General features: G+C 37.1%; 1 protein-coding gene across 2 annotated transcripts; it reads right to left on the bottom strand.

Annotated features, from left to right (window-relative positions):
- Window positions 1-542: 542 nt before the first annotated feature.
- LOC132175031 (ABC transporter C family member 10-like) lies at window positions 543-13246 on the bottom strand. 2 transcript variants are annotated; one of them, XM_088514893.1, is made up of 13 exons: window positions 13181-13246; window positions 10478-12553; window positions 9912-10232; window positions 9745-9831; window positions 9026-9610; window positions 8629-8793; window positions 8162-8456; window positions 6938-7152; window positions 6522-6827; window positions 5864-5927; window positions 5546-5785; window positions 4868-5009; window positions 543-815 (listed from the first exon to the last, which is right to left on the bottom strand). In XM_088514893.1, the coding sequence occupies exons 1-12, from the start codon at window positions 13181-13183 to the stop codon at window positions 4888-4890; spliced, it is 4479 nt and encodes a 1492-aa protein (XP_088371019.1). In that variant the 5' UTR covers window positions 13184-13246; the 3' UTR covers window positions 543-815; window positions 4868-4887. The 2 variants fall into 2 exon arrangements, with proteins under 2 accessions (XP_088371019.1, XP_088371020.1); XM_088514894.1 differs by lacking the exon at window positions 8629-8793.
- Between the last annotated feature and the right edge of the window lie 1855 nt (window positions 13247-15101).

The raw sequence follows: 15101 nt of genomic DNA on the forward strand, positions 1-15101 counted from the left end.
TTCCTCTCATTACTGAGTCTACAATAGCTGAAGCAGTAGTGGCATGGAGGGCTATGGAATTTTGCAAAAGCTTGGGATTCCAACGGATTTTTCTGGAGGGGGATGCGCTTGAAATTGTGAATAATTTAAGACAAGAAGGCTCTTGTTGGAATCGGTATGGGCATTTAATAGAAGATATCCGAGTCACTCTCAACAGCTTACAGAGTTGGGTTGTTGGTCACGTACGGAGGGTCAAGTGGCTCCACCAGGATCCCACATGGACTTGAGCCAAACCAGGTCTAGGTCCTCAAAAATGACTTTGATCAAGTTCCTCACTACCATTAGATAGTTCCCTGAATCCATCTCCTACTAAACTAGCTATAATGATGTAGATATACATATAAAGGGAAAATAATACAAAAGTAAGTCCAACGACTTAATGAGTAAAAATGCACATGATGTACACATTAGTAGATGATGAACTCAGTTGTATATAAACTACATTCAACATTATGAGGCGACATTTTATCATGAATGAAATATATATATATATATATATATATATATATAATACATGCTATAATATGAGAATCATGTCATAGTTTAAACTGTATAGTCTACCCAGGATATTACCCATTATCAGCAGGGTTGGCGTTGTCTTGAAGGATCTTTAATACAATACCGGTGCCTTGAATATTGCATGCTACCATCCATAACACTAGCAGCCTGACCGAGTCTGACCTCGGGTGGCCCACGCTACTAATAATGTACGTCTTGTAGCCTCCCGCCAATCAAACATAGATGCGCAAGTCACAAGCAACCATTTGATGCAAGGCCTATATAACAAACATATTTGACCATAGAGTTAGTTAACTTGTATAGTAAGCCTATGGCCGTTATCCCGCACGTATCGGTGTACCATGTCATACGATACAATTAGTCTTATCAGTCTTTTACATGCATGCTCTTATAAATCTCACCATGTTCATTATCTTTCTTAATCAACACATATTTTGAGAAAGTAAAGTTCATAGTAATCCAAAATGTTATGTTTTAGGTTGGCTAATTCGATGTCCAAAAGTGTATTCCTTTCTCGTTTGAAGCTCCATTTGCAAGACTGTTCGTAGTCCATTCGAACGTGCAGCAGCTAGTACTAAAAGCTGAGAGCTCCTTTTGCAAGATCGTTCGTAGTTTGTTCGAACGTTCAGCATCGAACGTTCAGCATCTAGTGCTAAAAGCCAAAAGCTTCATTCGCAAGGCCGTTTACTGAGTGTTTGAACGAGAGGTGTTAGAGAAGAGGTTTAACCAAGCCGTGTCCGAATGGGGTTTTAGTCCGTCCAAACGTCAGTTGTCTGTTGCCACATTAGGGTTTTTCAACTTCAGCTTGGATTTCTATAAAACTCTAGTTTCGTTCGTACAAGGCTGTTTGCCGTCCGAGCGCTACTGCGGATTTTCCATAATAAGCTTTTCTACTTCATCAAGGAAACCTAATTCTCAGTGCCTATATATAGAACTCTTTAGAGCATGATATTTTCTAAGCAATTAAGAGTCAAACTTCCATATTGTGCTAAAATAGGATTATTAGTATTCAGAGCTTCAAAGCTATTTTCTCGTAGAGTGTTGTTGTGTTTGAGAAGCCAATTTGTTCATCAACGACAAGAAGTCTATTGGAGGATCGGGTAAAGGAGAATCACTTTAAGAAGATTGTCGAGTTAGGAAGACAAGCGGGAAGCTTGTTGAACTTACAGAGCCGAGGAGTTACAAAGGGTTGTAAGTGTCCTTATGTTTGTAATTTGAATTTTCTTTTAGTGATTTCCTAGGTTTGGCTGTCCCAGAAAGGTTTTACTTTTAGAGAGATTTTTAAAAGGTTTCCTCTTCGTTACCAAAATATCTGTATATCTGTGATTTACTGCTTTACATATTTTGGTGATTGTTTATTACATGGTTCTTACTTTTAATTCCACATTGATTTTTGTTAAACACCAATTCACCCCCTCTAGGTGTATTTAGGAGTATGTTTTATATTTTCAATTGGTATCAAAGCAGGTTCACTCCTTGAATGATTAATTTCCTAAGTGTGATCTTAAACACCTCATAAGATGTCTCTAACTCTTAATTATGTTCCTTCTTTTGATGGATCTAATTATGGCTACTGGAAATCTCATATGAGATTTTTCCTAAAATCCATAGACATTTGGTCTGTTGTTGATTCTAGATGGAAAGCACCATATAAGCTAATAGCTGAATAGTCTACTCTTGACAAAAAAAAAAAAAAAAAAAAAAAAAAAAAAAATACACTCATTTTGGGAATGACAGAGCTATGAATGCCATATTCCTGGCAATATCACAAGATGAATTCTCTAGAAAATCTAATTGTGATAATGCTAAAGCTACATGGGAAATCCTATAAACTACATATGAAAGGTACACAACTTGTTAAATCTTCAAAACTTCAAATGTTAGGTTCTCAGTTTGAAGGAATCAGGATGCTAGAGGATGAGACATTTAATGAGTTTTATACCAAACTCAGTGCAATAAGTAATTCCATGATCAACCTTGGAAAAAAAGTTTCTGCACTAAAGTTGATTAAGAAAATCGTGAGATCTCTCCCTGAAAGATTTAGAATCAAAGTTACAACTATTGAAGAGAGTAAATACCTAAAAACTATGAGAATAGAAGACCTAGTTGGATCTCTTCCGAATTATGAGTTTTCTTTGCCCCAGCCTAAGAAAACCAAGACCCTTGCCCTTAGAACTCATAGAAAAAATTATGATGACTCATCTGATGAGGAATCAACAGATGATGAGGAACTTGACTTGGTAGCTAGAAAGGTCTTCAAGTATAAGAATAGATATGCCAAATTGACTGGGAAAAGGGAAGGGGACCTTAGAGGTGGTAAGGATGAGCCTGAGTGGAAAGAGATCCTCGGGGTCAAAAGTGTTATGAGTGCTCGGGCTATGGTCATGTTCGAAAGGATTGTGGTAATCTTAAGAGTAACAAGGGAAAAGCTTTCCAAGTTACTCTCAGTGATTTTGACAAGGATGACCTTAAATAAAACACCAACTATCTTGCTTTTGGTATTTCTTATTGTTAGAAGAGTCATTTGGGCTTGTGAGTCATTAGGGTTTGGGGGTATTTTGGTCATTGTAATATTTCTCTAACCCTATATAATAATATGTGTGGTAGGCTACAAAAGAACAAGTTTAATAGCTTCCGCCTTTTGTGTCTAAACCATTCATACAAACTATAACATAATATCAGAGCCTTAGGGTTTAAATTCTTGGCCCTTTGTTTGTTGTCTTAATTTTTTGCTCTTTTTCTTTTGGTTGAATTTCTCGTCCTGTTGTTAGTGAGTCTCCTTTTGGTGGCAGCACCGCTTGTGAGCATAGTGCCCACACAGGCGGTGCCTTGATGAAGTTTTAAATTTGTTCTTGGAAACCGAGAGAAAGGAAAAAAAAAAAAAAAGATTTTGTTTCTTTTTGGTGTTCTGTGATGGTGGTAGGCGTGTTCTGTGGTGGTTGGTAGGCATATTCTGTGGTGGTTGGTGACGTATACGGTCGTCGGGGTGTTCTATCTATCTCCGGCGAATGTTTTTTTTTTTTTTTTTTTTTTTTTTTTTAGGGTTTAGGAAATGTGATCATTGTTAGTTGTTGAGATCCGACCGGCCTTGGTGTTTTACGATAGGTTCTGGCTGGTTCTTGTTGTTTTTTGGCGAGATCCAACTGGCTGTTGCAATTTCCTACAAGTTTTCGACCGGCGTTGAAGTTTTTTAGCATATCTTCTTATTAATTTTAATTTTATTAGTCTTTGTAATGTGTGCTCCAAGCTGTTCCAGCTTGTGGGAGAGTTTTAGAGTATGTTTTTCGTTTGCTTGTTTCTTCCAAGCTAGACTTATATGATATATATGCTCCAACTTGAGGGGGAATGTTAGAAGAGTTATTAGGGCATGTGAGTCATTAGGGTTTGGGGGTGTTTTGGTCATTGTAATATTTCTCTAACCCTATATAATAATATGTGTGGTAGTCTACAAAAGAACAAAGTTTAATAGCCTCCACATTTTGTGTCTGAACCGTTCATACAAACTGTAACACTCATGATAATGGTAATGATTCCGATGATTCTAAATTCTCTGATAAGTAGTATCCTTCTAATAATGAATCTAAAAGGGAGAATGATCTTCAAAACACTTTTAATGATCTCATGAATAAATTGCTTGAAACTTTGAGTGATTCACATGATGTTTGTAATACTCTAAAATCTGATAATCGTGTGTTAATTGCTAGAGTTAAATCCTTAGACAATGATTGGAATGATTCTTCATCATCTGATCCAATAGAGGATAAGACTCAACATTCAAATATCAGAGATATGAAGATAAGATTATATCAACTCAACTCAAATTAATATTCACTGTAGATATAGCTCATCATCTCATGTAATGCTTATGTAACACACATGTTTATAAACATACATGCCTTAATACAGTAGATGCAAGGGCATAATCATTCACAAACTTAAGCAGTGCTTCAAACTCAACTGTTATATAACTCTTGTACAATTGGGCTGATGTTGAGTGCTTATAAACCATTGGAGAACCTTTATTAAAAAATGCCCATAAACCCAATGGTTTATGGGAACTCCACATCAGCCAAGTTGTACAAGAATTGTATAAGAGTTGAGTTCTTAGATTTACTCTATGAGCTAATTAATTCTTCACTGCACTCTATATGTAAACAATTATTTCCCAACTTTGCCTTAAAAGGGTCCTATATTGTTTTCTTGAGTACTCATCTGTATGCAAAGACGTAGGAACTTGTTACAGTACTCGTAAAATTAAGTTGTCTTGAAGCTTTGAATAAATAAATGATAAGGCATGAAGAAATTATACTTGACTTTGGTTGCTTGGCTTCAATCCTCCGAGTACATGCTTGCATTTGCAGAATGAGACCAGTATTCCTCGACAAGCTGCCCAAACAACGAGCCCTTCTTATTCATTAGCTTCAGTGGCTCATCATACTCTACTATTTTACCTGGTTAATGTCATATAATCAATAACCAACTGTATCATAGATAATGTTAAAATATAAATTAAACGATTAAATTCATCCTATCCTATCAGTTTAAACTTTTGAGATAATTGATGATTTAACATGATATCAGAACAAAGATACTTAGTTCGAACTTTTTTTTTTTTTTTTTTTTTTAATGACGGAGAACCCCCACAAGGTAGGGCCTTCGGACCTATCCTTGCAGAGTAAACCTCGGTTTAGTGCACCATACCCTCGGAAATTTCCCTACACGGAACAGGGCACTTCACTGACTATGCACCAGAGAGGTGTGGCCCCAAGAAGCAATATGCACTTGGTGAGTTTCGAACCGCAGACCTCTTCGATTGCTCAAGGACTTACGGTTCAATAGGCGCCACTGAGCTAGCTCCTTGGGGTTTTTAGTTCGAACTTTATCTTCGTCATTCATCTTTCATTTCAATTAAATATTTTACGTGCACTGATATAACAAGTAAGATGTAACCATTTTTGGTACAAGAGCTTGAGCATTTAAGACTCACCATCACTAATAGCAAGCACCTTATTGCAGTCCATCACTGTCGGTATTCTATGAGCCACTGTTATTACAGTGCAATGAGCAAATTCTTTTCGTATGGTTTTTTGAAGAGTAGAATCAGTTGCATTGTCAATTGATGCAGTGGCTTCATCAAGCACTAGTATCCGGCTTCTCTTCAACAATGCGCGTCCCAAACAAAATAGTTGTCGCTGTCCCATGCTCCAATTTGATCCATCTTGTATGACTGCAATCCAAGTTATTAGTTATGATTTTTAAGATCTTTAAAAGGCACCCCTACATGCATGCATAATATTTTTCTTACCTAAGGAATCCAAGCCATCTTCTTTTTCTTTAATAGCCTCTTGAAGCTGACATTTCCCAAGAACCTTTTACACATTCATAAGATATAGTCTATGTCAGGAATGAACAAGATAGTATATGTTAGAAATAAATATGTGGGATATTCGGAATTACAGAAAGTGAGAAAAAAATTGTATGGGAATGACTGAACTTTGGACAGTGTCACAGTAAGGTGAATTTGAATCTATCCTTTTAGAAAGATATTGCCTCCCACTTATACAATAAGTTTTGTAAAGAGAATACAACAATTCTGTTCTCAGGATAATTATAATGTGCAAATTGTAAACTCTTGACACTATTATGAACAAGAAATGTGTAACTGCAGAGCAAAAGAGGAGAAAAACTTGTGTCAATCAAATTTCTGAAATCAGCCTTTTATAGAACAATAAGAGTAATTTATGACTGTTACAATATGCTGATGTGATTTTCTGGGTAAGTGCTGAATGTTGAGACAGCTTCAATAAACCCATTTTGTGACTGCACAACTTACATCCAGTGGGAATTTCATTATTCTAACAATCCTACAACATCTAAAGGCCAATTAACATGGTAAATTGTTCAATACAAACCATAATCCATGCTGATAGTGTCACCAAAACAACTCAAAAGAAGAACTTTACCTCCCATATTTCCTGATCAGAATGCTCTGACAAGGGGTCTATATTGTATCTCACAGACCCACTGAAGAGTGTTGGATCTTGAGGTATGATTCCTAAACGTGATCTTAGATCATGAAGCCCAATTGTGGAAATGTCAATGTCATCTATAATGATCCTTCCCTCTGTAGGCTCCACCAGACGAAACAAAGCACTGATAAGAGTTGTCTTTCCACTACCAGTCCGGCCAACAATCCCAATTTTGTGCCCTCCTTCAAATATACAGCTGATCCCATGAAGGATTAGTGGAGCATTGTGTCGATATCTAACCTGATTGATGGCATCTAACATTGTAAATACATTTCCATATTTCTAGAAGTTGAGAATGAAAAAAGTAACATTTTTTTGTTTTTTGTTTTTTGGGTCTATGTAATATTTACCTTCAAATCAAATATATTCACTTTGCCAACAACAGGCCAATTGTGCATGGGTCGGTGACCTTCTACTACTTCTGCAGCTTCACTGGGAATATGCATGTACTGTTCTAGCCTTTCTACAGAAACAATTAAGTTTTCTAGCAAGCACCAGCTTTGGACAGAAGCAATAACGTGTACATTTAAAGAAAGACCATATGACAGTGCCATTCCAATAAATCCTGCCATCAAAAATTTGATAAACAAAAAGGTTGATATACAAGTATCCTATAAATGGAAAAATTCTACTAACATCATGGATATACAAGTGATGTTCTTCTGACAATAAAAAATGTACTTTATCTTGAACTAACAAACCATGATTCTAAAGGTGGGGCAGGTTGAATAAGTAAAGTGATGATCCATTTTCATCCTCAGTGGTTTTGACTGATGAAGCTTAAGACAGTAGATGTTGGAGGAGCATATGTCTGGAATGAACAACTAAATCATGCAAGAAATCATAATGCTTGCCGCATATGTAAATACAATGAAGGAGATTTAGCTGAGATGGAGCATGTTCAAGAAAGACAAGTGAGCAGAACAGATTCTGCTATAAGGTGTTAATTAGTGCAAGTTTTCAGACCTCAAAGTGAGATAAGGAGGTCAAACAAGACATGGTTTTGAAATAATAAGAAGATTAACCAATACTTCCATACTAAGTGAAGGCTTGGCTTGTGGCAAGGCAGGGGTTGTGGTGCTTTTGGATAAGCAAGTAAATTTTATTGGAATATAACATTTCTCTTATGTCTAATTGACATTGTGAGTGGAAGGAGCTGCTGTTTTGCTGCAGGATTTCATTTCTGCTGTTGCAGTATAGTGTTGCTGCTGTTTTGTTGGGTTGTTTCCGGTTTGTTTTGTTGTTGCTTTTAGATAGTATATGTTCTGTTTTGATGAGTTTAGGTGGCTGATTAGGCTTAAATCTCAGAAGATTGAGATTTTGGCTGTATAGTTCTGGTTGAGTTCCAGTAGTTCTCTGCTGAAGGGACTTTGTATTCTTTGTGTTTTTATAATCCGAAAAAAAAAAAAAAAAAAAAAAAAATCTCTTGTGATGATGCCCATGATTAACTGGGGGCCTTAGGGTTGTGGTGTTGGCCTGTTGCTTCTAGGAATTGGAAAAGCATCACAAGTATGAAGCTGAACGCATGATATCATGTGAAAGCAACTCAGTAGTTGAAGCTGAATATTACTAACCAGAGGCAGAAGCTCCAAAAGGAAGCAAAGTTGTGGCAAGTGCTAAGGATGAGAGAACAATTGCACATATTATTTCCAGACGTTGGATCAACCACTCGTTGGCTGAGAAACCATGGAAATAAGGACTTGAGTTTTTGTCAATAAGGTCCAAGTTCTTTGAAAAGAATCTCTCTTCCTCCCCAAAAGCTCTGATTGTCATGGCTCCGGCAATGGATTCGGCAAGGTGGCTAGCAAGCACAGACTTGGTTGTACCATCTGTTCGCATCAACTCTTTTGCAGAAGCAAGATAATATCTCTGTTTGTTTAAACAAAAAAAAAAACAATTGCCAAAATTTGCCAAGTAAAATTATGAGTTGCAATGTATGAGGATATTTATCAGAGGGAGAAAAATTGATTGGTTTCATTTCAATCATAAACAAATGTTGTTAAAAATCACATTATGTGATTAATTCTGGTGTACATAGTACCTGTAAAAGAATAGTGAGATAAACCATGGGTATGATGACAAACAAGACTGGCCAGGTTATAATAGCCAGAATTACATAGGTGGAGTATGCAGTCATAGTTGCAACTAGGGCAATACTTAATTTGTAAGCCACATCGATATCGACGACATTCATATCAGAAGATACCTAAAAAGGAAAATATTGATGTAAGTCCGAGTAAGTATTTCTTAAGAGTATTGATATTTTTTAGATTGTTATACGACTATCATACAACTTGATGATGTAACAGTGAATATCGTTAAAAAAATACGAAAGAAAATTAAATGGTTAATATTCACTACCACGTCATCTCAGTTGTATAAATAGCGGTACTCATTTTTGAAGCATAGCATAAAAGCATTACTTTTAAAACCCTTACCCGGCTGAGTATCCTTCCGAGAGGTGTCGAGTCATAAAAAGACATTGGTGCCCTGAAAAGAGAGCCCAGAAGTGTAGAAAAAATAGATAGTGATGCTCCAAAACCTAAACCAACAACAGAAAAGGCTCTAAGGAGCAAAAATAAAACCAGGATAGACCCAATCCCTGAGTAAACTGCAATCAATTTCACTCTGCTTATATTAGAATCCTGGATGTCAGCAGCCAACCAATAGTTTTGTATCAACTGCCCAACTATGAATATCAAATGACATATAGTTGCCAAGAAGAAGTACAAGAAGCCCTTGCTCTGACTCAGATACTGTATGTAAGGCTTTAGACCAGGGTTTCCTGTTTCTCTTTCCTCTTTCTTAATCAACTGATCTTCTAGAGATGATCTAAACTGTTCCTCATAATTTTTCTGAATTTCACCTGTAGAGGTTTTAGATTGCTGGAAAGAAGCATACTTGGCATGCCTCTGGGAACCAACAGTTTCATTGTGTGCATTGACCAAGTTTTGAAATTCTTGACTTGAGTCCAGCAACTGATCATATGTGGAACCTCTTTGAACATGCCCCTCAGACATAAACTGCCAATAATTTGAAGTTAATGTAGATTGTTTGCATAAAGTTCTATTCAGGATCATAGCCTTGACACAAAAAGATAAGAACAAACAAGAAAAGAAGATTAAGAAAACTACTGTAGTTTAAGTGATATACCAACCAAAATAGAATTAAATGCAGGAAGGAAGTCAACTTGGTGGGTCACCAGCAGGACTGTCTTCCCTGACAGAGCTTCCATGACATATTCCTGGCGGCAAGCCATGTTAGCTTTTCTGTTAGAAAAGATAAAGTAGTAGCATAAACTGCATAAAAAATAAATGTCATTACATTAAATAGACTGGTAGCTGTATGTGCATCAACAGCACTGAAGGGATCGTCCAAGAGATAAACATCTGCATCCTGATAGAGTGCACGAGCCAGTTGAACCCTTTGCTTCTGACCACCACTTAGAGTAACACCTCTTTCTCCTATTTCGGTGAGATCACCAACTGGAAGCATCTCAAGGTCCTTTATAAGGGAACACGTTCTTAGCACTTCTTTGTATCTATTTGGGTCCATGGAGGATCCAAAAAGAATATTTTCTCTGATAGATCCTGTTTGGATCCAGGCTGTTTGTGAAACATATGCTATCTTTCCATAAACATGAACCTGGGAATTTAGAGTCATGAGCTTTAGCAAGATGTTTTTTTCTTTCTTTCAAAAAAAAAACGTAGTAGTCTACTGTGTAATTGATGCTTCTAAATGAGCTGGTGAATTAGGTGAAAAGCAGAGGGGGGAAAAGGGAATGGAGTATCATATTCTTCAAAAATTTCTTTAAAAAAAACTTAGACTATACTATATGCCGATTGAAAGTTTGTTTAGAACTGTGGACAAAGATTGAAATGATTACTTACTATGCCTCTGATGTTTGGAACTTCTCCCAGAATAGCAGCTAAAAGGGTTGATTTACCAGAACCAACCTCTCCACAAATAGCTACCTTTTCTCCTGGTTTAACCACCAAATCTATGTTTCTTAGCAATGCCTTATCTGAATTAGTCTCCCATGATATCTCACTGGCCCTGATTAAAATGGACAGCTCCATGTCTTTGTCATTGTAGTTCTGTCTTCTGTTTCTGTTCTGCAACTCTGGTTCTTCAAGGAACTTAAGAATCCTAGTGAAAGAGACCTTTGCTTCAATGAACACTCCAGCAACATCAGGGATCATCCTGATAGGCTCCTGAACAATGCGCAAACTTGCTAAGAATGTGAATACATTACTAGCAGATAATGGAACTCCAAATAGGTAGCATGCCCAGAATGTGGCAACTGATACTAAAATGGGAGATGACCAAAACAAAACCAGATAGTATCCTTTTTGTATTAGAACTGCTACTATCCATTTTAGTTCTTCTTTCCTTAACCCTTCAATGACATTTTTAAAATGTTTCTCCCAAGCATACAACTTTAAGACCTTCATATTTCCAAGAGCTTCTGTTATGGTCTTCAATCTCTTATCTTGTGCCACCATGAGCTCTGTCTGATACTTATGCTGCATTTTGGCTACTGGTGAAGTTGCAAGCACTGTCAAGATGATTACAGCTAGAGCTGCAACAGTTGCCAGCCCTACAGAATAGTAAACAATAACTAATGCAAGACACAGCTGAAGGCTTGTTGACCATATTTGATGAAACCAATATGGAAATTCACCTATTCTATTGGCATCTACTGTTACATAGTTCATTATCTGGCCAGCTGAATGAGATATTTTAGCAGCATTTGAGAGTCTTAGCTGCTTCTGATAAATAACCGCAGATAGGAAAGATCTTACTTGGAGCCCAATAACCCTTGTTTGAAAGAACCACTGCCTCTCTGATAATGACTCCAAGCACTTCACTAAGAAGAGCAAGCCAGCCAGTGCATAACCCTCGTATTTAAAAGCTGATTTTCCTGCAGCAATCTCAATGAAGGCTTTGAGAAATAGTGGACTACTGGAGACTGTGAGGACCTTGATCAATGCAAATAACCCAGAAATTAAAATAGCTTTTCTCTGGCAGGAAAAAATTATTGAGAACATTGAAGGGGATTCATATTCTCCTTTTTGTTTCTGTTTGCTCAGTTTCTCTTCAAACATTAAGTAGCATGTTTGTGCTCGATCGTCCTGCCGTAACACGGGAATATCATTCTCCGAAAGGTTTTGATGTTTACCTTGCTTCATTAATGGATTCAACCACCAAAATAGCATTTTACTAAGAAATCCAGCTCTGGCAAATGGAGTAACATTACCATTTGAAGATTTTTCACCTTGCAAAGGTGCATATAAAGAATAATGACTGATGTCTGGATCAGTTTTCACATTCTTTTGTTCCTGAAATGCGCACAAGAGCAACAGGTTTGCTCCAGGAAATGACAGAATATCTAAAACCATCTTAACAGATGCCATTTTGTCCACAACAGCAAGCCAAAGAGAAGAAAAGCAGAGGAATCCTGCAAATAAGAAGGTGCCAATGGAACAAAGCTTCACTGTTCTGATATATGGAAGGCATAGCTTCTCGCTGATTACAGTAAAATCAAGCAGCAGCCATGTGAACCCTTGGAATAGCAAAACTAGCCATCCATGCAAAGGTAAAATGGTTCTGTTTTCATTCAACTTCTCAACTAGTATCCAGATCCCCAAACCCAAGTAAGCCAAACCCACACCACCATTGTAAATGGCTGAACATATCAGCATTGGAGAGAAGTGTTTAGGCTGTGAGGGTGCTATTTTCTTTCTTGAGAATGATCCATTAATGATTATATGCAAGAATATGAGCAGGAGAAGGAGAAAAACAGAAATGACCAAACAATGGTTGATGCATGTAGACGGCTGGAATATGGATATAATATCATAATTGCATGTCTTCTCTTCTGCCTGTGAACAATTCCCACAGAATACAATCCAGAAACCCATCACCTCGCTTGATTCTCGTGCCATGAAAGAGCTGCAATAAGACTTAAGGAGAAAAAAAAAAACACAAAAAAAGAACGCATATCATTCAAATGAAACTACTAGTTGCTGTTCCATGTTCTTTCTTATGTAATAAAAACATGTCTAGAAGTCCAGAAATATCAACGGAGAAACGTTTGTATCAATAACATAACAGAACACAGAAAAACATGCAGCATCATACCTATTACATTCACATTGGCCATCCACAAAGTTCACAGATTTTAAGGGTGATTTTCCATATTGAACTAAAGTTGAAGGCAGCACAACTTCAAGAGAGATATATCTCTCTGTGTTCAAAGAATCTTTCAGTACATTCCGAAATAGGGCTGTAGATGCCAAAAAAATGAGTAAGTTGACACTATTTTGTATGCATTATAATGGGAAGACAAAACTGAGCAATTTCATAGAAACAACGAGCTAACATTCTTTTGGCAAATCACCATCAAGGTCCTTGATTACCACTTCTGAACTAACAGTCCCCTCTCTTTTATGCTAAAAAGCCCATCTTTTTCTATTATTACAACTTACATACAGTTTTGCTTAAGTCCTGTGTGTTTTACTCATGAACATCTCCCTCCAATAGGCATAGATATCAGACTAGAAAAGGGTTGGATAATAATTATGACATACCATTTAAGATGTAGCCAGCCATCCCTGTTGCCCCATTACTTGTTGAAACTAGCCCACATATAGTACAAAAACATTTTTATCTAGCCTATAAATCGCTCCGCTCCATAATTCAACCACAAAGTTACTATCATTCGATCCCATATTCGAAGAGCTGCGTTGGAAAAAAAAAAAATTACATCTTCCTGAAACAAACACCAAAATCTTTACACCATCTCATAACTTACTCAGAAGTCAGAACCAAATAAACCGGATCAGTCAAGCTGACTGCTTTTAGGACGCCAGATGGAAGGCATTCACTAAAAATTGGTGATAATTAAAGATGACAACCATCTTTTGCATCATTCTGTTGTTAGGAATTAATACATTCACATGCACCTCACAGGACTGGTTTAGTGATTCTCATCATTATTATAAGGGGAATTTCACAAAATCCCATGAATTATCAGGCATTTTGAAAGTATCTCATCGAAGTTCAATTAAGAGTATTATACTTTCAATTTTTTTTGTCTTACTTGGCACATGTTGGGAAAGTCGTCCATAAGCTTTCTACACCCATGTCAAAGGACGACGAGTATTATACTTTCAATTTTTTTGTCTTACTTGGCACATGTTGGGAAAGTCGTCCAAAAGCTTTCTACACCCATGTCAAAGGGCGACTGACAACGGGTATATATGAATATCCTATAGGTGATATATATATATATATAAAATTGGGTTAAATACAGGTTTTAAAAAAGTGACAAAACTAATACTCATACTTTACAAATTTATCAATTTAATACATTGGTCAATTTAGCGTCTAAAATCCAACGAAAACTTTGCAACGTGTATAAAATGTCATTTAAGATCAATAAAATGTTGTTACATGTATGAAATGTTACTTCAATTTAAGACTTTGTCCAATCTAATAGCTGTTGGGGTGGTCCACCCCAAGGACCTAGGGGTGGCTTCGGCCACTCCAGACCAGACCAGACCGGCGGTCTGGATGGCCTCTATGCTAAACTGGGGTTGCTTTGGCCACCCCTTTTGATTTTTTGATTTTTTGATTTATCTTTTTATATTCTGATTTTAATTTTTAATTTTTTTTTAAAAAAAATATTAAATAATAAAAAATTGCAAATAGCCATGTGCCCTTTGCCACATAAGAATTAGATGGGTCAATTGTGAGAAATTTATCTCTTATCAATCAACACCTCATCATGTAATTAATGCTTCTAGTGTTCCACTTACCTAACTTTCGCAATTCCCCAATTCTTGGTCCCTAGAGTTTTCTCAGCTCCTCCATGCTTAACAAACACAAAGCAACAAAGACAAACCAGGTGAAGAAGAAGAAGATTTTTCTCGACCTGCCCCTCCTTGCTGAACAAACACAAACCAGCGGGGGCGAACCAAGAAAAGAGGAGTAGCAGAGGCTAGAACAAAAAAAATTTAAGAACTGCCTTACAAAGACTTATTTTCCAAAAATTTTGTAGAGGCGAGCGCCCTGCTTAATCACAGCGTGTCACGTGTCATATGCCCAATAAATAAAATAAAATAAAATTTTAAATTTTTAAAATGAATATAAAATATAAATAATTAAAAAATTAAAACAAAAAAATTGAAAAATGGGTGGCTTAACCACCCCCATTTCGCCCGAAGGGGTGGTCAACCATGGGGGTAGCTGGAGCCACCCCGGGTCAATCTAGAGGTGGCCGAACCACCTCTGGCCAGTTTAGGGGTGGCCGAACCACCCCCATGGTCCTTGGGGATTGTTCGGCTACCCTAGACTCGCCATATGGGGGTGGCCAAACCACCCTTAAAGGTTATAAAGTGGTTCAGCCACTCGTAAAATAAAAATTTGAGGGTTACCTTTGGGGGTAGTTGGAGCCCCCTCCCCCTAGGAGTGGGGTTGTTTAGCCACGTCCTAGGTGGTAGAGAGGAG

This window comes from Corylus avellana, chromosome 3 (assembly GCF_965113065.1).
Source record: "Corylus avellana chromosome 3, dhCorAvel1.hap1.2, whole genome shotgun sequence".
NCBI classification, from domain to species: Eukaryota; Viridiplantae; Streptophyta; class Magnoliopsida; order Fagales; family Betulaceae; genus Corylus; species Corylus avellana.

Bases quoted from the DNA above. Each gene is read 5' to 3' on its own strand.
- LOC132175031 (XM_088514893.1), bottom strand. The intron at 5,786-5,863 runs GTAAGAAAAATA...CTTGGATTGCAG, and splicing joins AGATGGCTTGGATTCCTTAG to TCATACAAGATGGATCAAAT. The intron at 5,010-5,545 runs GTGAGTCTTAAA...GACATTAACCAG, and splicing joins GGTGCTTGCTATTAGTGATG to GTAAAATAGTAGAGTATGAT.